The sequence below is a fragment of the Sphaeramia orbicularis genome, chromosome 11 (assembly GCF_902148855.1).
Source record: "Sphaeramia orbicularis chromosome 11, fSphaOr1.1, whole genome shotgun sequence".
Classification (NCBI taxonomy): domain Eukaryota; kingdom Metazoa; phylum Chordata; class Actinopteri; order Kurtiformes; family Apogonidae; genus Sphaeramia; species Sphaeramia orbicularis.
In genome coordinates this window covers 3,769,660-3,795,412 of record NC_043967.1, presented here as the reverse complement: position 1 = coordinate 3,795,412, position 25,753 = coordinate 3,769,660, and the positions used below count along the sequence as shown (strand labels likewise).

The 25,753-nt window shown below is 39.7% G+C and overlaps 1 protein-coding gene across 1 annotated transcript; it reads left to right on the top strand.

The window, feature by feature from the left end:
* The first annotated feature begins 310 nt into the window (after positions 1–310).
* Positions 311–24,433, top strand: clptm1l (CLPTM1 like). Its single transcript, XM_030147479.1, has 18 exons — positions 311–545; positions 4,596–4,824; positions 4,919–5,013; positions 5,562–5,751; positions 7,047–7,231; positions 10,286–10,364; positions 11,069–11,186; positions 11,287–11,381; positions 13,189–13,273; positions 17,639–17,742; positions 18,136–18,201; positions 18,812–18,862; positions 19,096–19,178; positions 19,264–19,298; positions 19,418–19,473; positions 22,298–22,342; positions 23,111–23,226; positions 23,313–24,433. Exons 2-18 carry the CDS (start codon positions 4,660–4,662, stop codon positions 23,395–23,397), a joined length of 1,653 nt encoding a protein of 550 aa, XP_030003339.1. The 5' UTR covers positions 311–545; positions 4,596–4,659; the 3' UTR covers positions 23,398–24,433.
* Positions 24,434–25,753: the final 1,320 nt, after the last annotated feature.

Here is a 25,753-nt window from a genome sequence, read left to right as displayed (position 1 = left end):
TTAATCAATTACTAGAAATTTCAGGTGACCCCATTTGAATTCCAGACCCCAAGGCTGAAAACACTGTTCTAATGTATATAGTACTATGTTGATACTGATGATATTTATAGCTTTACCTCAATTATTATTATTATTATTATTATTATTATTATTATTATTATTGTTGTTGTTGTTGTTGTTGTTGTTATCTAGATTGTAAGCTGGAGTCATGAACCCTGCTGTGCACACTCCGGTACAGTAGGTGGCGGTATGCACCTTTTAACGTTGGTTCTAATCCACCAATTAAATGAGCGAAGAAGAAGAAGAACCCGGAAACAAATGGCGGAAGTGTAGATGCACCCCACGTTATCATCAAATATCTGTGTAGTTTCCATCAGAATAGTGCAGACAGCTGACCGGAGGGCAGATGTGTTGGGTCCATAAGCGGTGAAGTGTTGTGAAGGAGCCATGAGCAGGTGTTTGAGTCCAGGGAAGTAAATGGACAGAGCTGTGTCCGCTGGAGCAGACGGTGTCCTGTCACCCACAGACCGACACATCCAACACCGGTACGTTTAAGGTTGACGTCAGCTTATTTACTCCAGGGTTAGAAGATGTCCCAGATGTGGTACAGAATAAGTACAGGTAGAATTATTCAGAATTACAGATGCTGAACTGAAATGTTTGACTGTTTTGACCCAAACATCAGGGGCTTTGGGCCAGTTTGAGCTAATACCGTGTTTATTATAGTCACTGAAGAGTTTCCAGCCAAAAACAAACATTATTTAAAAACTGGAATTGATTTTATTTTTTCTTCCCAAAATCTGTAATGCACCGGCCTACGATATCGGCACGAAAAAAAATCCCATAGTCTGTACACCTGCTGTTTCTGACTTGAGCTGCAAAGCTTTTTTATTCCTTTAGTTCCTGCAGGATATTATGGGTGCTTCTCTGAAACTGGGTTTATTTTAGTATCTGTCACTGTTCCATCTTTTTAGACCCAATAATTAAAGGTAAATGTAGACATATTTCCCTCCAGGATGGACCTAATGGTGACCTCAGATAAATGCAAAAAATAATTCTCCTCTTGTTCTGATCCATCCCATAATTAATGCATTTTTGATTAATTAATGGGTCCAGAAATAGGACCCAAATATGGACATTAAATCTCCCTAGGTGTCAGTGCATTAGATGTGAAAACGTGTAAATGGTCTTCTATAGACTCTAAATAAAGGCACTGTGTTCAATGTGTGGATCCTCGTGGTTTTTCTAATCCACACATGTGGGTTTTTCATCAGTCTCAGTCTCATTCCAGGTTTGGTGTAGAACCCATCGTGTCCACTGCTGTTACATACAGAACCTGAACATTTAAAAGCATATAAATTGCGAATGATTTTGCAACAGCGGTTATTTTTGTGAAACACTTTACCCTGAATAATTAATCCAATTCCCAAAATGCACCTGTGACAAAATAAAAAGATATTCCAAAAATAGTATTGCGTAATTTTCGTGTCCTTTTGACCGTGTTACATGTGGATTTTTGTATAAGAAATAATGTAAAATAATATAAAAATGTGTTTTATCTAAAAATAGTTTCTCTTTTTTCTCAGTATTTCTTTTTAAAATAGACCCAAAGTGCTTCCAAATTTATTTAATAACATTAGTCTACATCTGGTTTGAATTTTAACCCTCTGTCTTGTTTTTAAACCAGTTTCATAGAAGCACTCCAGTACAAATGTGAATGTGTCTTTATCCATTATTATGTCATCCAAGGGAAAACACTCCAACACTAGTGCTAGACCATGGAATGGGAATTATTCTTATTACTAGGTCATTTAATATTGTGGTATGGTAATCAATGCAATCTATCTATTCTATTTTTAATACATTATCACATAAAACACAATATATTTCAACATTTAATTAATTTATTTAAGTTTACATAGTTTATGTGTTAAATATTCTATGATTTAACCTACACATTAATCCAAACATCAATAGCTGACCTAAACCATCTACTGATCTAAACTGTTTAATTCCTGTTGATCCTCTAATCCTATCAATCCATGTCAATAATTGGAGTTAAATACAGTTCTTCATCTTTTCATGGTCATCAGATATGACCCATTTGGACGTTCAGAGGCTCTGTAGTTACCGTGGAAACACAGTCATCTTCTCCAGCATTGATTCACCAGTAAAACCCATGGAGTTGGATCAATGACAGTGGATGGACACACTGGGTTTACATTCAGTTAATGACAGATTTTGTTGAAAAAGTCGCTTGTTCCTCATATCTTTAAATGATTTGAGTCTAATAACCTTTGAGTTTCAACTGAACTTTTATGAACATCTACATGATCAGTGAATTACCATTACCAAACATTCATATGCATTCATACACCAGTGTGAGTAGCACTGGAGGCAAGCTGAAGTGTCCTGCCCAAGGACACAACGGCACATGACTAGGACAGAGTGGGATTTGAACTGCCAACCCTCTGGTTATCAGATGACCTCCTGAGCCACAGTCATTTAATATAATGTAATATAATCTAATATAATATATTGGGAAAGAGAAAAAAAATCATTGGAAAGTTGTTGCAGAAATAGTTGTAGGTCTGTAAGGGTTAAAAATCTAGAGTCCCTTGAATTTTTTTTTATAACATTTTCACAAAGTACGGTCCACAGAGGAATGGTTTTGTCATTGTGTGCTGAAAGCTGGATGACTAACCTAGACCTCACTTAGTTTCTAGTTATGAAGGTAATAAACTACACTGACCTGCATTCATTGAATTGACTGGAAACATAACACAGTTAAGTAATGACAACCAGTAAACTACGTAAATGTAGATGTAACATTTTACACAAACCCAGGAGGTGTGTTTGTTCTCTGTGGCACATCAGGCCTTTTCCATTTGAAGTGTTTTTGTGTGTTTGTCATTGCATTTGTTGTTCGTGTCTCAGTTCCACCCGACTGTGAAATGAGCCGTGTGGGTGAGGTCAAGGGTGTCACAGATGGACTGCCCACTAATTTTCAAATCATAACTGTTGAACCAGACCAGTTCCAGACAAATATTCCACATACTTGTAAAGATCTAAATACCATCAGAAACAGACTCAAAGGGCAAAATGTAGTTTAAATATTTTTAAATGAAAAATATCAAAAACTACTGCATCACAGATGGATAAAAAATGAACGTCAATTTTTTCCAGAATTCCACAGTTCTCCAAAGTGAAGTTCCTCTGACATTTTCATCCTCAAATGTATTCAGTATTTACCTTAAACCCTCTATTTTACAACCCAATAATTGGTTAGAGGAAATTTTTTTTAGATCAAACCTAAATAGAAAGAGTTTAGACAACTGTCAGCGTCACAGATGGACAACAAAAGGAAACATAAAATTCAACATGTTTATTTCAATTCTCGATATCATATACATTTATTTACAATATTTACAACATACAAATAATATTAACATTGTATTCAAATATATTTTGCATAGATATATGCATTTATTTATGTTAAACACTGTTTAGAATATGACATAAATAATATAATAGTCAAATATCAATGTATTTGGAATAAATGTAGTTTATTTATAGAGTTTATAAAATGAGCCCAGAATGACGGCACTAAACTGGGTCACTTTACAAACATTCGAACTCACAAAACTACTCAATTTTGTTTGTTTTTTTTCACAAATTTTTTTCTCATTTCAAATACATTTTCCTGAAAATATAAGTAATTACCAACCCAAAAATATAAGTTTGGTGTAGATTTTTACCTCCGCCAGGATACTTTTCTTTGTGTGTTTGTGTGTGTGTGTGTTTGTTTGTGTGTTAGTTTGTTTGTTAGCAACTTTACGGAAAAACTATTCCAGCCATCTTTCCCAAATTGTCCCCACAGATAGGCCTAGGCCCTGGGACCAACCCATTAAATTTTGGGCCAAGTAGGCCAAAGTTCAAGGTCACAGCAAGGTCACAAAATCTACAATTTTCCTATCTCTCATCATTGAGCAATTTTCCAAAATTCATAAAAAATTCAAAACAACTCCGATTAGCCTCCAATTTGATCCACCTGTAGCTTAGAACAATATCTTGTATCTGGAACTAAATTGTCCACATCCACTGTGGAATGTGGACTCTGTGGACATTTACATTTAACATTGAAAATCCCATTTACCACACATTTAAAATTAGAACTCAACAAATATTGATTGGAATTGAATATAATTTGACATACACATGACTGGTACCAAGCTTCAACTTTTTCTGCTGTATGGAACAACCTTGAAACAGTTTAATTTAAAAAGAAATAGTTGATCCACACATGCACACCGTTCGGGGTGCTTGCGTTCTCTGAACACTTGTAATTAAATTTTTTTGACCAGATGTTTACCTTCCCTTGACTCTGCCCATGTACCTTTGATAGAGTCAGGGTCTAAACCAGTCAGCTGCCAGTTCTTCTACCTCAATATAAAAACACCCTCTATCCAGTTTTTCAAAAATCTAATGAAGGTTTTCCCATCAGAGGGAAAGTTGTTTCAGCATCTTATAACACAACATCTGTGAGTTGGAAATGGACGTGTAGTCGTTCTCAGTTCCTAACTTCTCTTTTGCAGACATATGGCTCGACCCCTCAGCTAACCAACGGAGACGACGTAAAGTGAACACACTAGCATCAGCATGTTCCTAAAAACATCCTTCACTACCCTGATCGTGGGGATGTTTGTGGTGTACGTGCTGCACACCTGCTGGGTAATGTATGGGATCGTGTACACAAAACCCTGCGATAATCCCAAGGTTGACAACTGCATCACACCCTTTCTGGCAGGAAACCCAAAACTGCAGGTCAGTAATGTCAGTCAGCCAGTCTTTCCCATGAGTACGTCCATTTTTCCTCTGTTTTCTCTCCTTAAAATGCTGTATTATTTCCATGTATTAGATGAGTATCTACTCTTCACTGCGGCGCAATGCAGAAGGTGGGCATACCCTGATCCACAAAGAAGAAAACTTTGACGTCAACACCAAGTTTGAGAGGTTAATTGGACTTTTTTTTTTTTTTACATGATTGAATGAGGAAAATTCATCGTTTCTGTGCTTACCGCTGAATTTAATTGAATTTGAAGATTTGAATTACTGCTGGATAGCTGAAACTTTAATACACAGCCACTCTTGGTTTACTGCTGAAATAGTATAGTCCCTGGTTTTTACATGTTAATGGATGATTTCTATAGATACAGTCGGCAACGGCATCACAGCTGGGGGCGGGAAAACTGGAAGCCCCCCCCCACCGTCTGCTGTAATGTAAAAATATGGAGTTTCAACTTGTTTTGCAAGTTTTGTAACTTTTTTGTTTTATTATATTTTTGTTTCTTCACTCACTGTCTTAACTTCTACATCTCTTAAATGCCCGTCTCAAAAAGAACACTGCAAATGATAATTTCCTCAAAATGCTGTGACACTGTATATGCCTCTATGTCATAAACTTAATAATAATAATAATAATAATAATAATAATAATAATAATAATAATAATAAAATGTTCATCTTCTTTCCTTTTGCTTGTTTCTTTTTTCTCTTTCCAGGATAGTAAATGTTTCCATTCCGAAGAAAACTCGTAACAATGGGACTTTATATGCACTGATATTCGTCCATCAAGCTGGTGTGACTCCATGGCAGGATCCCAGACAGGTGCACCTGGTGGCTCAGCTCACCACATACATGGTCCCCAAACCCCCAGAGATATCGCTGATATCTGGAGATGATCACACACAGGTCAGTGTTGGAAGAGTATGGGATTAAGAGTCAGTCCAAATATTCATGTTCATCAGACAGATATGTGTTCATATTAGTCTGTAGTTGGACAAAAATAAATCTGTGTAAACTGTTAAATGAGTTCAGTCGTACATTAAATGTATTGTGTGTATTTGATCAGAATATGAACGAATAAGTTTAGACAGAATTACAAACAGGAAATCCAACTGTACCATTGTTCTTTCTCCATCACAAATATGAATTCACCAACGTGACTCTACTGTCCAAAATCTGTTCCCACTTCACAGACATTATTTCTGGAGCAGAGGATCCATGGATTCACAGACTGACCATGAGTTCAGGTTCCAGATCAGGTCCAGATCAGGCAGGATCACTGTCCAAGATGGACGACCAAGTCATTGAACCAAACCAGGTCCAACCATTAGTCCCTAGTTGTGACCATGGAGAAGGAACCTGAACTCATGGTCAGTCTGTGAATCCATGGATCCTCTGCTCCAGAAATAATGTCTGTGACGTGGGGACAGATTTTGGACAGTAGAGTCACGTTGGTGAATTCAAATTCATGATCAATCAATCAATCAGTCAGCCAATCAATCAATCAATCAATCAAGATTTATTTATATAGCGCCAAATCATAACAAAAGTTATCTCATGACACTTTACATATAGAGCTGGTTGAAACCAGACTCTAAGCCAATTTACAGAAACCCAACAGAATCCTCCAGGAGCAAACACTAGTGACTGGAGACAGTGGAAGGAAAAAGTACCTTTAACAGCAGAAACCTGGAGCAGAACCAGACTCCTGGAGGATGGACGACTGACAGGACCAGTTGGGGAAAAAGAGAGAGAGTAAAGGAGGAGAAAAGAGAGCGCGATAGAGAGAGAGAGAGACTGGGGGAGAAGGGGGGACGTAGGGGGAGACACATGGATGCAGCTGATGCACAGAAAACTGAACTAGAACTGTCAAAAGTAGATGTAGATGTAGTAGATGTAGGTGATGGAGAAAGAACAATGGTACAGTTGGATTTCCTGTTTGTAATTCTGTCCAAACTTATTCATTCATATTCTGATCAAATACATACAATACATTTAATGTAGGACTGAACTCATTCAACAGTTTATGCATATTTATTTTTTCCAGAACTGCAGACTAATATGCACACAGATGTGTCTGATGAACATGAATGTTTGGACACCAGTCTAACCCCACAGAGGAGTCACAGCAGGAACATGAATGTGAAGGTGTTTCTTCATTTCTTCTGATTGTACAGTTTAAACTGTTTCCTGTGTTCCAGGGTCAGAAACAAACAGGCCAACAGCACGAGAGGAACCCTGACACCAAGGGAGGAACCGGACCCACGTCCTTGTCGGCTCACCCAGTTTCCCACTGGCGTTCGCAACTGACACTCAACATAGTGGGCGATCACTTCGTGTTTGACAGAGAATATCTGCCCAGTGATGTCCACAGATACCTCCGAGTGTAAGAGAGCACACGCCAAACACAAACACACAGTCCAAGCATCTGGAACATGGGTCGTACAGTATACTGTAGTTTGGATTCAGTGGTGTGTGTTTATACATAAGGTAAGGTAAGGTAAAGGGGGAGGGGTCTACTCATGTACGACCTACTAAAAAGTAAGCAAAAAAGAAGAAATAAAACTTTAAATTCAAGGACATGTCCATTTTTATGACAGTTATTTTTGCCCATTCACTTTTTTTTTTATTAGTGATAGTTAACAAGACATTGTGGACAGAAAAAACAGCAACAACACTTAAACAAAGGGAAAATCAAACAAATAAACAAAAAACAACAACAACAAACAACAATGACAATATCATAATATTACAATGAAAAAGATCATAAATGTAAAGAGCAACTAAACAATATAGCTTGATTAGGGGCGATAGGGAAAAGGGAAGAGGGGACTGGGAATGAAAGAGAGAGGGGGAAAATAATAATTGTAGTAATAATACAAAAATATATAATAATAATACCAGTGGTCTAATTTGCTAGTATTGTTATGGCGGTGGTGGCAGCGGTAGCGGCGGAGGCAGACACAATACGAGTAAATAATAAATAATTTAATATTTGTAACTAGAAGCACTCGGAGAGCGCAGACCTCTGCCAAGGCAGATCAGTGCCCCGGATTTGGATGAAAATTTCAGGAAATATTGATACTGGCACAAGGAACAAATGATTAAATTTTGGTGGTGATCAGGGATGAGTGGGGGCCCACTGATCTGCCTTGGCAGAGGTCTGCGCTGTCTTTTCTAGAAAAGCACTCGGAGAGTGTAGACCTCTGCCAAGGCAGATCAGTGGGCCCCCATGGCCCCCATGGCCCCCCCACCCCCCCATCTTCGATCACCACCAAAATTTAATCATTTGTTCCTGTTGCAGTATCAACATTTCTTGAAATTTTCATCCAAATCCATCCATAAGTTTTTGAGTTATCTTGCACATGGACAGACAGACCGACAGACAAACCAATGGCAACAAAAACATAACCTCCTTGGCGGAGGTAATAATGTATTTGTATCAATTACTATCTGTTTGAGTTTATATGAATTCATTTAAATCAATATGGCTATGAGGGGGAGGGTATTTTTGCTCATTCAGTCGAAGCCTCTTGATTTCCTCTTCATGTCTTTGTTACCCCCTTCTGTAGGATTTATATTAAATCTCCGTTATTCTGTGACCCTTCAAATAAAAAGGGCCTAAATCCAGTTTTGATCTGACCTCTCTTACCATGTCAGTGTCCCAGACTGACCATGCTTCATGTTCAGAACTGTTCCTAGAGTTATGAAGGAGATGACTTTTCCCAGTTTACCTTCTCACTGGTTTGAGCAGACGTTGTCACATCAGCCCAGTCCTGGATTCACTCCAGTGGCTTCATGTGTGTTTCAGAATTGTTTAGAATTGATTTTAAGATTTTCTGATCACTTTTTTCTTTTTTTCTTTTTATACTTTATTACCTCCGCCACGGATGTTATGTTTTTGCCAGTGTTGGTTTGTTTGTCTGTCTGTCTGTCCATGTGCAAGATAACTCAAAAACGTATGGATGGATTTGGATAAATTTCAGGAAATGTTGATACTGGCACAAGGAACAAATGATTAAATTTTGGTGGTGATCGGGGGAGAGGGGGGGGGGGTGTCACTGATCTGCCTTGGTGGAGGTCTGCGCTCTCAAAGTGCTTTTTTAGTTTTTATTTGTTTAATCAACAAACAGACAATACAACACACAAACCTGGGGTCACTGGTTGAACAGAAAATATTTAAATCACAGACAGCAGTGACTGAGCATTGTTTTGTTTATAGTCCAGCCATTTTCTCCAGCACTTCATGAAGTTATGGTCCTTGAGTCGTAGGTAGTAAGTTAGTCTTTCCATGGAGAATATTTCCTCTATTATAGCTAGCCACTGATCCTCACGAGGTGCGTCCTTTTCGAACCAGTTCCTTGTAATGGCCTTTTTGGAAGCAGTTATAAGAATTTTAATGAGGTATTTGTCTTCTGTCTCTAATACATTTCCAGGTAGCAGTCCCAGCAAAAGGAATTTGGGGTCCTTAGGAATTGTGAAGGTTATAATACCCTCAATTGTTTCAAAAAGCCTTTCCCAGAAAGACTTCAATTTTATACAAGTCCAGAAAATGTGAGAGTGATTAGCAATTGCGTGCCCACACTGTCTCCAACAATATTTTTGATGTCCCTTTACTTTAGTAGTGACATGTGGTATAATAAAGAATTGGATCAGGCTTTTCCACCCAAATTTCCTCCATCTTTTAGAGCTGGTAGATGTTTGTTTACTGATCACTTTTAAAACCGACTGGGCCTGACCCCTAGCTACATAGCTGACATGTTAACCACTTATTTTTTTATAATCATGTTAACCACTTATGAGCCCGTATACGGCCTTAGTTGTCAGTGTTTCTCTTCAGTTTGTTTTAACAGAATACCAGTTTACCCTTTTCTTAATGTTGCACTTCCTTTGGAATTTTTTTGTTGTTATTTTTCTGCAGAATGTGAACTGACAGAACTGTGATTACATTTTTGTTGTTTGTTCAAAACTACCTTTCAGGGAAAAGTGCAATACTAATGTTTAAAATACATTTAGTAATATTTTATTCATTTTATTTTCTATTTGATTTATAGCAGCAGAATTATATTATTCCTGTTTTTCTATATTCTATTGTCTCCAAAAATTTGGGGAAAAATGTTCAAAAATTCATAATAAATGTATTAAAGACATTTAGAGAGAGGTTTTCTTTCTTCCCGTACCGAACCAAGAAAAAATGGGCCGTGGCTTTCACAACCGAAAACGTACCGAACCGAAAGTTTTGTGTAACGTTACAGGCTTAATATATAAATAAAAATTATGATTCTTATTACCTTTGTATACATTACTGCATATCTGAATCAGACTCATCCCTGTGGCTTCAGTAGTTTCGTCAAAATGACTCCTCTTATCTCGGTGTCTTTGTTATGTCACCCAGCCTAATATTTGTGTATTATTTTAATTTCCGTATTTTCTTTTTCAGATTCCAAAATGGTAAGAAGATGGTGTATCTACCTCTGCTGTTTGTTGATGAGCTCAGCAACCGAGTGAAGGACCTGGTGGTGAGGATTGATTTGACATTAGACACACTGACCTTACTGTGGATTTCAAATGCATTCTCCTCTTCCTCTTCCTCCTCCTCCACCTCCACCTCTTCCTCCTACATGTTTTCACATCAGTCTCCGATAACACCACTAAAAGGGGATGGATTTGTCACTAGTGGCTTTTTGGATAAAGAGTCTCTAGAGGGACCTGAAAAAGCACTAAATATACCAACAAAGGGTTTAAATGTGAAACAGTGACTTTTCCGACTACAGACAGACCGTGGGTTTATACGACTGGGGCACAGGAAATCATCTGGTGTCATTTACAGGAAAATGGGTGTGTTTTAGGGTTTGAGTCACTTTACAAAAGATGATCAAAGTTTACAAGCAAATTTTAAAAGAAACTACATTTGTTTCTGCTTTTAGGAAAAAAGAAGAAGTCTGAAAAGTTGATAAATCTAGTAACAAAAGTGTTAAGTTGGCATCAACATGCAAACTTCATACATTAGTGTGTATGATGTTAGTGGATCAGCTGTAGACCTGGACACGCCCACTGGTACTTTTCTGGAATTTGGCCTCACATTCATGTTTACTGTTCCATAAATCTGACCTTAGATTTAGAAGATAATACCTCAAAAAGACCTATGTTTGACCTGTGTTTTCATGATATGACAGTTGTTTTGGTGTTAATGAATTTTGTTTTATTTTGTGTGTGTGTTTAGGAAATCAACAGTACGTCCACGGAGCTGCCTCTTACCATCTCCTACGACTCCATCTCTTTGGGGAGGATGCGCTTCTGGATCCACATGCAGGATGCCGTTTACTCCCTTCAGCAGTTTGGCACGTTCCTCCTTCTGTCCCAGTCCAGATTCTAGACAGACCTTTGAGTAGAAACCACACCATCTAATGTTGGTTTTCTATGCTTGTTTTTGTTTTGTAGGTTTCACAGAGAAGGATGCTGATGAGATTAAAGGGATCTTTGTGGATACCAACCTGTACTTCTTGGCTCTGACCTTTTTTGTCGCTGCCTTCCATGTGAGTCTGATTCCACATCAGTAGAACAGCTGATCCTGGGTCAGAATTAGTACAAACACTTCATTAGAACCAGTTACAAAAAGAGGTCTCAGTCCATTCATACGTTTAGTACATTAGTTACTCAACTGCAGTTTGTCCTTTTTTTTTATAATTGTGGTTTGTGTCTGTGTTGAATGAAAGAATGTAAACAGTGAACACTGAGTTGGACTGTCTAAGGCAGGGTACACACCTAAAGATAATCGGGCTGTTTTTGTCCTGATTTTCCCCCTTCCCAACCAAGGACAGCAAACCCCAGATTATCTTCTGTCTTATAAGTTTATCCTATCAGATTCTCCTGTGGTCTGAGGTGTGTAAGAGTGAATTTGTCCCAGTAATTGGCTCTGAAACGGGTCGGGGCTGATAATCATAAATATTAAACTTGTTCAATATTTACAATGAATTTTCGTGTGTGGGGAAAGCTGACAACTCCAGAGCAGAGTCTTGCACGGGTCCACTTTTCCAAACCCACACCCACCCGTACCCATGTACATTAGACCTGCAACCTGACCCCACCCATGATTAAACACATTTTCTACACATAACTGACTTTTAAGGGCTTAATTTTTGCCTAAAACACACGCCGTCATTAAATCTCTAACATGTGCTGCTCAATGACATCTGTGGGTGGATGTAAACAGATGTGAAGGTCACTTCAAAATAAAACCAGATGTAGCTCAACCATGGTCAGATTAGATGAACATCATCATTAAATGTCCTGACAATTATTTTCAGCCATGAATTTTTATTTTTGCACTTCCTTGCCTGCTACCCACCCACATTTCATTTAATTTTATTCGGGCCTGTACTGTGAAAATTCTTCTCTCATTTTTTCACCCATCCCCACTTGCTTTTGCAGATTACCCGACCCTTTTTTTTTTGGAGGGGGGGGTTACCCAACCCGATTCAGGACTCTGTTCCTCAGTCATGCTATGTTTCTTCTTTTTTGTTGTTGTTGGATCACATTTGATCACGCCAAATTTCTGGCTTGGAGGACTAGATTCTAGATGGGTGGTGGGACAGGATCATTATGTGTGTGTTGTTCTGTGTTGAGATAATCGGAGGACACCACATAGAGCACGATCAAAACTGTTCAATGCCTGATTTTTTTTATCTTCATGTGTGGGGTCTGTAACAGATAAAAAATGTCTTCAGATTTAGAAAATCCTTACGTGTACCCCACTTAAGGCTCTGTTCAGACTACAGCCAAATATGTCCCAAATCTGATTTTTGTGTCCATATGTGACCTGTATCTGATCTGTTACAGTTTGAACAGCACTAATCTGACCCAGACCACTTTCATATGTGGTCCTAAATCTGACCCAGACCACTTTCATATGTGGTTCTAAATCTGATACGTATCTGATATTTTCCAATGTGACTTCAGTCTGAACGGCCAGGTCGCATTTATCCAACCTTTATATCATTGAAATGTGACAAACATCACAATTCTGCGTCCCAGGAGGAGCGGAGGAAAACATATTTCCTTCTGTAAACCCAGTGTGTGTCTGCGTGGTCACATATTCCGTCAGGACCTCTTTAGTGCATGAGGGTCACTTCAGGCTCACATTCAGTTCAGACTCAAGACTGATAGAAGTCACATTTAATGTGGAATATGAATGAGCACATAAAAGAAAATCAGATTTCACACAAAAATCCAAACTGTGCATTAAGACCTACTGTGTGAACGGAGCCTTAGTCCCTGAAATGGAACATTTAAGAATATGGAAGTATTTAAGAATTTCAAGAGAAAATGTTGTGACTTTTTCAGCTCCTCTTTGACTTCCTGGCCTTTAAGAATGATATCAGCTTTTGGAAAAAGAAGAAAAGCATGGTGGGAATGTCCAGTAAAGCAGGTAAGTCATTTACACTGAGAGCATACAGCATTAGTCAGACAGACATGATGAGAAGAGACAGAACAAATGTAAAACAGATGGGACACATCTGTAGATTTAAGTGTGTGCTGTAAATGTCTTGTGACTGGTTCAGCAGACCTTGTCCAACACAGTGTAGAACTGTCAGACTGTAATGAACGCAACTTAAAAAAACAACCCTGGAACAAGTGAATTTACAAGGAACCAGCCATCAATCTGCTGTTGTAGCAGAGTCTGAGTCAGCTCATCCAGACCAACCGCTGCCATGGTCTATTGTTTCTTTGTTTGTTTGGCTCCTTTCTTCTTTCTATGAAGCCTTAATGCCAAATACAGTGGGTATGGAAAGTATTCAGACCCCTTAAATGTTTTCTCTTGGTTATATTGCAGCCATTTGCTAAAATCATTTAAGTTCATTTTCTTTTTCCTCATAAATGTTCACACATTTACCGCCTTTTGACGGAAAAAACTGAATTGTAGACATTTTTGCAGATTTGTTAAAAAAGGAAAACTGAAATATCCCATGGCCATAAGTATTCAGAGCCTTCGCTGTGACACTCGTATATTTAACTCTGGTCCATTTCTTCTGATCATCCTTGAGATGGTTCTCCACTTTCATTGGAGTCCAGCTGTGTTGAATTAAACTGATTGGACTTGATTATTAAAGGTTCACACCTTTTATAGAAGACCTTACAGCTCACAGTGTATGTCAGAGCCAATGAGAATCAGGAGGTCCACAGAACCTTCCCCAGAGCTCACAGACAGAACTGTGGAAAAGGCCCAGATCTGGACGAGGTTACAGAAGAATGTCTGCTGCACTGAAGGTTCCTCAGAGCACAGTGGCCTCCAGAATCCTTCAATGGAAGAGGTTTAAGACCACCAGAACTCTGTCTAGAGCTGGACGTCCACCAAACTGAGCTATAGGGGGAGAAGAGCCTTGGTGAGAGAGGTCCAGAAGAACCAAAGATCACTGTGGCTGAGCTCCACAGATGCAGTGGGAAGATGGAAGAACATTGTAGAAGGTCCACCATCACTGCACCCCCCCACCACCACCACCACCAATTGGGGCTTTGTGGCAGAGTGGCCCAATGAAAGCCTCTCCTCAGTAGAAGACCCATAAAAGCCCACATAGAGTTGGACCAGAACCACATGAAGGACTCCCAGACTATGGGAAATAAAATCCTCTGGTCTGATGAGACCCAGAAGGACCTGTTTGGCCTTAATCCTCAGCAGTATGTATGGAGGAAATGGGGGGTGTGGGGGGGGTTTTCAGCTGCAGGGACAGGACGACTGGATGACATTGAAGGAAAGATGAATGCGGCCACATACAGAGACATCCTGGACCCAAACCTGTCCCAGAGTGTTCTGGACCTCAGACTGGGTCCAAGGTTCACCTTCCACCAAGACCATAACCCTAAGCACACAGCTCAGATAATGGAGTAGCTTCAGAACAACTCTGCGACTGTTGTTGAATGGCCCAGCCACAGCCCTGCCTTAACACTTTCAGTGCCATGGGCCGATTAAATCGACTTTGGAGAACACGCCACATTTGTGTACAAACAAACCATCCACCCCCATTTCTGTCTCACATTTCGATGACGTTCTTTCTGTGTCCCCCTTTTGAGACCAAGCAGACGGGAATTTGAGGTCACGCGACCGAATAATATTTTTATATCTTTTTAATGTTTCTTATTCTCCGGTGTTTCATCAGAGGGAGCCCTCCATGCCGGGGGGCGGCTGTGGACTCCGGGGGCTGTGGCGCCTTCTCTCACTGGGGTCCGCTCCTTTCTGGTGGGTGGGGGTCCCAGTTGGCCCTCTCCCACTAGTTGGGATGCGGGGCTGTGTTGCTGGTGCCTGGTCGCCGGGGTCGGCGGCTGCCTCCTGGTGCGGATGGCTCCCTGAGACAGCGCCTCCTAAACTGATGTTTTACTTTGACTTGTACATTTTTGTTCTGGTCTACCCGTGCTCAGTCAGTCTTCTTAAGTATGTGTGAGCTTGTGGGTTTGCATGTATGTGTGTGTGTGTGTGTGTGTGTGTGTGTGTGTGTGTGTGTGTATGTGTGTGCGGGTGAGTGGGTGGGTGTGGGTGGGGGGCGGTACTGATTTTTAAACTGATATGTAAAGCACTTTGTGCTACAGTTTTTAATGTATGAAAAGTGCTATATAAATAAAGATTATTATTATTATTATTATTATTATTATAAATTATGCAAATTACGATCAATAATGAATCGGCTGCGTCCGGTGCGTTTTGGATCTAATCAGCAATCGGTCGGATGCAGGGCCACCTTAACCTAATGGTAGGCCCCGGGGCCGAGGGAGGTGTTGTAGGCCCCCCTGTCCCATCCTTCAAAATTACCAAGCCTCATTATAAAATATAATATCTTGGTAATCTACAACAGCGAGTAGATTGTAACCAAGATGGATGGAAGTTTGACTTCATGATAAAAATTATTGTCACCAACCATCAACTGTCAGGAAAAACAATTATTTAACAGCAGCAACAGATCAAACTATAAAGCCTGAGAACCCATGCACCTGCACATAGGCATAAACTCAACCCCCCTCCCCCAGCTCACACAAACACACACAGCACCATGGACAGTGACATGGAGATAAAGTGCTTCTCCTGTATGGCTTTCAATGGGGAGGAACTTTACAAAGTGCTCTTCTATACAGCCCTCTGGCGATACATAGCACAGAATGAAAGTCAGCGGGTCCAGATGTGGAATATCTGGTGTGGGGTCCACACTGAAAGCAAAATACTTTGCAACTTTCACTCGACTGATATTTTCATCCAGCACCTTCTGTGCCATCAGCTGTATGAATTCCTCACACACATTTAGAGAAAGGTTGGATGGAGTTCCTCTGCTAGCGTTTCCATATTTTTCAAAATGAGCCTTTAAAAAAGGATCAAACTGGCTGATCAGTTCCATACTGCCCAAATCATTTCCATTGTTGGTGTCTCCAAACCTGTGGCTATCACTCTTGAAAGTTAGCCCATGCTCAGCTAAATACTTCACAACAGCAACAACCCTCTGTAGAACCTGTGTCCAATATTCACACTCATCAAACTGTTTTTTTTAGTTCTGAGTCCACTGTCCCACGGCCAGCTGCTTGATTGATATAAGTGATCATGGCCTTTCTGTGGGTGTCACCAGTTTCGTGTTCTGCTGTGCGATCACCTGCATGTTTCCAATCTGAATATCCCCCATTAGCAAATACCGACTTTTCATTTTTCTCACCAAATATCTTGCATGCAAAACAAAACACACTGCCTGCTGATGGTGAATAACAGCCATTCTCTACTAACACACTCTCCGTTATTTAGTTTGCGGCTGAAATGAGTTCTAGAACAATCCCGTCTCTGATGCTTGTATACACGCTCTGATGCACACTGTGTCTGGAGTTTGGCTGGTCTCTGGTCCCATTTTCACCCAGTATGCGCGTACCTGTTGCTGGTCAAAGTTGTTTCCCCAACGACCCGGGTCACTGCTGAAAGGTTCATCTGGCTCTCCTCCCCCGCCCTGATGCTTCTGTGTCTCCCCCTCCTTCTCCCCCTCTGTGGCTGTTAACTCCACCTGCACGGGCTGGGGCTTACCAATTGGGATCAATATGCAGCTTCAGACGTGCGTACAGTACGTATAAAAAGATAGACAGGAAAACTGACAAATTACAAATCGATGTTAGTTTTTATGCTTATGGAGTACGTAAAAATGATAGGCCCTTTAAGTCAGTAGGCCCCTGGGCTACAGCCCTGGTTAGCCCGTGCATTAAGGCGGCCTTGGTCGGATGTTACCGAGCGGTTTCCTGCAGGATTCTTCAAATATTATAAAAACGACGCGAAATACTGAAAAACGGCCAAATTCTGTGGCACTTTTAAGGCGTATTAGCCCCTTAACTGTCTGGCACTTAAAGAGTTAAAGCCAGTGGAGCATCTGTGGACAGACCTGAACATGGCTGTCCACCAACGTCCACCGTCCAACCTGACACAACTGGAGAGGATCTGCAAGGAGGAATGGCACAGGATCCCCAAATCCAGGTGTGAAAAACATGTTGCATCATTCCCAAGAAGACTCATGGCTGTTTTAGCTCCAAAGGGTGAATCTACTGAATACTGAGCAAAGCTTTTGACCAAGTGATACTTCAATTTTTCTTTAATAAATCTGCAAAAATGTCTACAATTCTGTTTTTTCTGTCAAAATGGGGTGAATGTGTGCATTAATGAGGAAAAAAATTTACTTAAATGATTGTACCAAATGGCTGCAATACAACAAGGTGAAAAATGTAAGGGGGTCTGAATACTTTCCGTCCCCACTATAACAGTGTCATGTTTGTGCTTTTCTTCCAGTGCTGTGGCGATGTTTTAGTACTATAGTGATTTTCCTGTACCTGTTTGATGAGCAGACCAGCCTGCTGGTCCTTATACCTGCAGGCATCGGCTCTGTCATTGAAGTAAGTCAAACAAAATGACACTTAAAGGAGCTGTATGTAAGAGTTATGTTCCCAGTTATCCTAAAATGGTCCTGAATGTCACCAGACATTAAGAAATCCTGTTCATTTGAAATACTGATATCACTGACAGTAGTAGTACAGACACAATATTCACATTTGAAAAGCTAAGTGTCAGCCCACAAGAAATGTTTATGTTGTCATTTTGTGTTTTGGTCTGATGCTCCACCCATCACCTGTCTACCAGTCAGAGTCAGTAGTGTTTGGACATCACTCTACAGTATTTGAAATGTGATTGCGGTACCAGTTTTGGCCACAGACCTACATATGACTCCTTTAAATATTTCTGTGTTGGTGTATAATATTCGGTGTTTTTGAAACTGTTTGTTTTTACAGGTATGGAAGGTGAAAAAGGCCTTTAAGATTCAGGTTTACTGGAAAGGATGCAAACCAAGATTCCTGGTAAGTGTGTGTAACTGAAAGCATCATTTATGCTGCCATCTGGGCCATGGAACACCATTTTTATCCCCCTATCCTGTACAGCAAGAATATATAGCAACCATTATTATTAGTCTGTGTCTACTGCCACAGTACTGTAGCACGAAATATGGGTTTGTCTATTTCCACAGAGCCAATCAAATGTTAGCATTTGTACTAGAGCTGATCATAGATACTGGTACATGAACTTATTAGCCTTTTGTTACCACAGTACTGTGGTGATACACTCCTGATCAAAATTTTAAGACCAGTTGAAAAATTGTATAAATTTACATTTGTCACTGTTGGACCTTCAGAAGGTTATCAGTAGAGTTTAAAATGCAAAAAGAAGAAATAGTAGTGAGACCAAAAAAAAAATTTAGTAAGCAATGTATTGAAAACAATCAAACTGAAATAGTCTGTTCATCAGCCCATCAAAAGTTTAAGACCACAGCCTTTAAAAGACCAAATCTGCAAAAATGTGGATTCAATGTCATTTAGTGTCAGGGGTCAAAGGGGGGGTCAATAAAACAAGGATTGGCTACAGTTACAAAACGGTGAAATTCAAGTCATTCTTGTCTTTTCTGTGGAACAGTTTGGAAAGTTGGACGAATCGGAGAGGAGAACAGAGGAGTACGATACACTGGTAAGAAGCCGACTCACAGTGGAAACACAGTCCAGTAGAACCGAGCAGAACCAGACCTTCTACAGGAGCAGTAGTCACTGTGGTTCTGATGTTCTGTTATTGGATTCACTATAGAGTCAGCTCATCTAAGTCAGAACATGCATACCTTGACCTTAGTTTGTCACCATGTAGTCTGAAATAATGACACTTCTTTAATTTGATCCTCATTAACGTTCTACTGTTCTATTCTTCAGGCTATGAAGTATCTTTCCTACCTCCTGTACCCGTTGTGTATTGGAGGAGCTCTGTATGCTCTGATCTTCCTGCGCTATAAGAGGTATGGATCTGACAGTGTTGATGCTCTGACCTTTGACCTGGACTTTTCCTGCTTCTGTTGACTCTGTTGTTACTCTTGGTTTTAGTTGGTACTCGTGGTTGATCAACAGTTTGGTGAATGGTAAACTGTTTTATGATTAACTACAAAATACATTTTATGAAAAGTTCAAAAACTAAACCAAATGCCATGTTTTTAATTCCATAGAAAATGCTTATTGTACATGTGCTTGACCTGTCCAGGTGTTTATGCCTTTGGATTCCTCTTCATGCTTCCTCAACTGTTTGTCAACTATAAGGTGAGTTCATCACAAACATTTTCCACTTTTTCCAATGTCCTCCCCATACGTCCTTTTGTAGCTTCAGATTCTAAGTGATCTGCTCCATCTGAGGTAACTGAGTCACAATATTTATAAAGGTGTAAACAGAAGGGCTGTGTTTTTGAAGCCAGCATGTCATGATAGCGTTCTGCCTGGCAGCCATGAAGAGCTGTAGTAAATATATGAATCATTCTTGTTTAAAAGGTCATATTTTGCTTTTTTAAATGGAATTCTTCCTTTTCCCACATTTCCTTGTGGTCTTCATAAACTGTAAATGCTCTGCTTGGGTCTGAATTCTTCATTAATTCAATTCCACACGTCCATCTTCAAACCTATTTCTGAGTAATGACACCAGAAATGTGGTTTGGAGCGCTGGCCCTTTAAATCCATATGAGCCACTTCAGGCCCCGCCCCCTCCAGGTTGTCAGCTGTGCTGCTCTGTCCCATTTCCCCGTACTCTGAGAAACATTTGTCTGAAGTCCGGACTTTATATGTGCAAATGTCGTGATGCAACTAATTATAAAACGTGACAAATTAAGCAGGAATTCAAACAGGTTGGAGAAATCCACTGGATTTTTGTCCAAATGAATCTAAAGATAGTTTTGCAGCATCTGGAGGGTTCAAATTCAAACTGTCTGAACTATTAGGGTCCAAATACACAAATAAAAGAACCACAGACTAAGAAAAGTGGGTTTAGCAAAATGTGACCCCTTTAAATCCCCAGGGGGGAAGTCCAAGGTATCTTTTGCTGCATTTCCACTACATGGAACCGACTCAACTCGACTCTGGTACCAGGTCCTATTCCTGGAGACCCTTTCCATTACAGGATACTACCCACTTTACAGTACCTGGACGTCATAGCGATGCAGCGCGTTACTTCTGTGTCGTCTGCTCAGAGTTGCTGATAAACTTGTTCGCTGCGTGTTGTCCCATCAAGCTCATGCTGAATTTTTACGTTTGCCACCAAAGACTAAATCTCCTGCGACCACGGTGTAGTTTTACAGGCTGTCATCATGTGGATTAACCTACTGTTATATTTACTGTAAACTTCCACATCTGTTTTTTGTAAAACGGCGGGTCACAGAGACGACTCGCTGACCAATCAGTGGTCTGCAGTGTTTACATGTCACCTCTGAGTATCTGCTCCCCAGTCCCGGAACCTCAGAAGAGGTGATTCCAAAAAACTAGTTCCGGGTACCAGATTCCAGGTCCTTTTTCGTAATGGAAAAGCAAAAAGGTTGAGTTGAGTCGATGTTGTGGAAACGTGACATTTGGTACCTCAAAGCCTAGTGCTTTGGAGGTTGTTTCGGACACTTCCTCTAAAAACAACCTGATGAGGAGACAAGACCAGAATATATGAGCCTAGACCACCGTTATTTAACTGCACCTCCAGCACAGCAGTGGGGTCCCCATTTATCTAGATCAGTGTTTCCCAACGGGGGTGGCACTGGGACACCGTCAGGGAGTGTTTGGAGCTACAAAGCTTGAGAGGGGATGCTGAGACCGAAATGGGGGGTGTTAGTCTGTATAAGTATCAGTACTAGAAAAGCACTCAGAGAGCGCAGACCTCCGCCAAGGCAGATCAGTGCCCCCCCCTCCCCCGATCACCACCACAGTTTAATCATTTGTTCCTTTTGCCAGCATCAACATTTCTTGAAATTTCCATCCAAATCCGTCCGTAACTTTTTGAGTTATCTTGCGCACACACACACACAGACAGACAAACCAATGCCGGCAAAAACATAACCTCCTTGGCAGAGGTAATAACGCAGCATGTTATGTCAATGGCAAATTTTCGTGCCCCCCCCAGTCCTCCACAATAAGTTACGTCATTGCATATATTGAGCTACGCTCCCCCTGCTCGACAGTTTGTTCTGGGGGGGAATGGATGACAATAAAGAGGACAATAATGATGAAGTAAGGGCGGGGGGGGGGCAATATCTACAGAGCGCTATAACACCCGCTGTCACAAACTTTTTTCATTGGGGGGGCAGCAGGAGGCTCATGATGACGTAAAGGGGTGTTTGTTCAAGAAAAGAGAGAACCACTGGTTTAGATTTTTGTTTAGAGCAGGGGTCAGCAACCCTGGTCCTAGAGAGCCACTATCCTGCGTGTTTCAGATGTTTCCCTCTTCCAGCACACCTGATGGTCATTATCAGGCTTCTGCAGAGCTTGATGATTGGCTTATCATTTGAATCAGGTGTGTTGGAAGAGGGATATACCTAAAACATGCAGGACAGTGGCTCTCTAGGACCAGGGTTGCTGACCCCTGGTTTAGAGTTTATGAAATAATCAGAAATGTTTTTGGAGCAAAAGTTTCTCCAACTTAGTGTGTTTGTGGAGGAGGTTAGTGTTTCCTGTATTATGTTCCACATTTCCTCTGTTTTTTTAAATTTTCATCTGTTTGTCCCACTTTTGTTTTCTGCATATTGTTGAATGTTTATTTGGAGCTGCGATGCCTGAGTAGATCGTGTTTATATGTATATTTCTAATGCCCTTGTTCCCTGATTTATAAGCATTAGTTTGAACTGAGGTGAGTGCTGATGGTTCCGTTGAACTTATTTTAATCTCTTTCCAGATGTAACTGTGGAGCTGGAGATAGTGCTAGAAATCTGATCTAAGTTATATGTCTGGCATAGGTTTTGAAAACTGTTCATCCTGAATAGATATTTTAAGGAAGGCAGAACTAGACCAAAAGGTTCAGTCTCATTTGATAACCTACAGACAAAAACAGCTGATGTTGACTGGAACGCAGACATTGAACCTCCTTTATTCTTCCTCTCCTCTGTTGTTGAATCTGCAGCTGAAGTCTGTGGCCCATCTGCCCTGGAAGGCCTTCATGTACAAGGTGAGGACACTTCCTGGATTTATTATGACAAGCAACTGATGCCCAGTCCACACAAGAAGCCGTGACTGTAGTTTTCCCACTCAGGTGGTTTTCAGATGCACAGACTCAGTTCGTCAGATTGTTGAATCTGTTTTCCAGCTCTGGGCTTCAGTTCCTGTGGATGTCTGATCATTATGTCACTGTTGAATTTAGGGGTGCAAGAAATTATCGGTTCTGCAATATATCACGATATTTCATTTCACAATACTGTGAAAGTTCTGTATCGATATTTTTAGGTATTTATTCAAACGCAGATGTTGTGGAGGTTCATTTTTGTTTTTTGTTTTTCTTTTTTGTTTATTTTATTTATTATTATTTAACACTCTTTTAGTAAATAATGTTACCTCCTTTGTTGGGATTGAACTAAAATACTGTTCTGATGTTAGTTCTGAACTAATAGAATATGAACATTTGAACAGGATCTTAAACTGTAATGTCTGTAAAACAGAATTTAAGTTTGAACACAGGAACATTTTGGGATGTAGCATTAGATCCTGTTGTGATCAAATAAAAATGTGTTTAGTATTTGTGCATAGTTCTGGTGTAATTCAATTCTTACAGGAAATAATCATTTAAAAAAAAGAAACAAACAAAAAATTGCCTTTTAACAGTATCATGATATATTGTGATATATCGTATCGTGATCCTAGTATTGTGATTTGTATCGTATCACCAGATTCTTGCCAATACACAGCCCTAGTTGAATTTGTTCTTGTTTCTGTTTCTCAGGCATTCAATACATTCATCGATGATGTGTTTGCCTTCATCATCACCATGCCAACGTCCCACAGACTGGCCTGTTTCAGAGACGATGTTGTGTTCCTCATTTACCTCTACCAAAGATGGTAATCTATATCCTGCCCCAATCCCACCCAATAAACGAATGATTTCAACATACATATAATGCAAATGTTATTGTTCTCACTTTCAGGCTCTATCCAGTGGACAAGACCAGGGTCAATGAGTATGGAGTCTCCTTTGATGAACAACCCAAGAGAAAGACTCACAAGGACTAGGAGGGACGGACAGTCTGACGTGTCCTCGTCATCCTCTGATTTGGTATCAGTTGAACTGATTTATCACATCTGACCTGTGAAAACACAAATCAGAATGAAAGAATGATTCTTGGTTTGAGGCACATTAGCAATGAATTTGACATCAATGCCAACTTGTATCATCCTGGGCCCTGCAGATCAAACATCATGTCCACCCACTAAACGTCATCTGTGGTCATAGTTTTTATCCGCTCATATCACTGGTGTTTTTGTTTGTTTTTTTAACATCATCTCCCAGTTTGTGGTCAGCGTGCACTGATGACCGCCCTCTGCTGGTGGAATGAAAGATTGCATCAGATGGGACCCAATGTGACACAAAACTGCTTCTTCAGAACCACTGTAAATATTGTAATGTCAGAATTCTGTTGTCAGTCAATTGTTTTATGGTTTTCAACATTTTTATGTTTACACATTCCAGTGACATGGTAGAGTGTGTTTTGATCAGGGCCTGGTTGTGTCCACGCTCACAGACCAATCTGTCAATCTGTGAAGCTATAAAACAACACTTTCCCTGCTTTTCCGTCCTCCATCAGAGAGGTTTTCAACAGGAAACAAACAAGCACATAGCACCACTCACATGACTGAAAAGCTTCACAGACATATTTAATGACAACACTTAGGTCCCGTAATCTGAGCAAATGAAAACAGCCAACAGACAGCGGCATTTGATTCATTGTCTTTCCCCAAGACAAACATGATAGTACTACTGAAGTGGACGCGTCGTCATCTCTAAATATGTCTTTAGAATTTGAGCATGTGCTTTTCTAGTCCATGGGTGTCAAACTCATTTTAGTTCAGGAGCCACATTCACACTAATTTGGACTGAAGTGGGCCGGACCAGGAAAAGAATATAGAAACATCAACTCCAACCTTTCCTTCCATTATGAAAATGTTTACATTTCCAAACTATCCTTTAAAACAACAGGAACAATCTAAAAAAAAAATTAAGAAAAATAAGTGTAATTTTATCAATATTCTGCCTTAGTTTATCATTTACACATGTTCATTACAACGTACAGATCACATCTGGATCTACAAACACAGAGAATATTAGTACAATTACACTGACTTCTCTTAAGACATTTCAGGTTGTTCATATTTGTTCAGGTTATTCGTGTATTTTTGTGAAATTATAGTTGTTGTTTTTTTGTGTAAATACAGGAAAATTGCATGAAAGAGAAAAAATTGGTGTTGTGAGTATTTCTAGGTTATTATGAGAGTATTTTACTGATCTGAGCCACTTCAGATTGAACTGGTCTGAATGTGGAACCTGAACTAAAATGATCGTTAATATCTTAGTGTAATTTTTGCATTTCACAAATTCATCCTGCATTTGGCCCCCAGACCACATGTTTGACACCCCTGTTCTAGTGTATAATGTTCCATATAAGTCTAAAAACACACTGATGCCAATACCAGTTTTTGAGTCTGTCAATTAATGGATATTACTGTTATTTCAGTTGATCATATAAAAAAGCATCAGGTGGTGGAAAAACTGAGGCCAGAACTCACTGCATTCACTGCACATGTTTAAGTATCAATACTTAACCCTTAAAGATCCAAACTTCCACCTTTAACCCTTAAAGACCCAAATGTCCTTCTTTAACCTAAACCATCTACTGATCTAAACTGTTTAATTCCTGTTGATCCACTAATCCTATTAATCCACGTCAATAATTGGTGTAAAATACAGTTCTTCATCTTTTCATGCTTATCAGATATGACCATATGTGGATGTTCAGAGGCTCCGTAGTTACCATGGAAACACAGTCATCTTCTGCAACATTGATTCACCAGGAAAAACCAAAGAGTTGGATCAATGACAGTGGATGGAGAGGAGCAAAGATTATTAAAAAAAAAAAGAAAAAAAAAAACCCTACAAATTAATGGATAATGTGGAAAAATAAGCCAAAAAAACTGAGTAAAATAAAGTATAAAAAAAAGGTAAAATAATTAAAACCTGACAAAGTAATGAATACAAGGAACAAAAATTAACTATCAACAAAATAAGTAACATCAACAAAATAAGCTACAAACTGAACAAAATTGAAGAAAAAAATAATAAACCCATGGAGTTGGATCAGTGACAGTGGACGGACACACTGGGTTTATGATCAGTTAATGACAGACTTTTAAAATCTGTCACTTTTTCTTTAGGTTTCTCTGTTTTTGATGTAATAACCTCTGAATTTACTCTGAGTTTTCATGAACATCCACATGATCAGTGAATCAAATATAGAAAAATATATGATTTACACTGAAAAATACAGAGGATAATTTTATAACAAATGCTGATAAATCAATCAAGAAAGGTTAA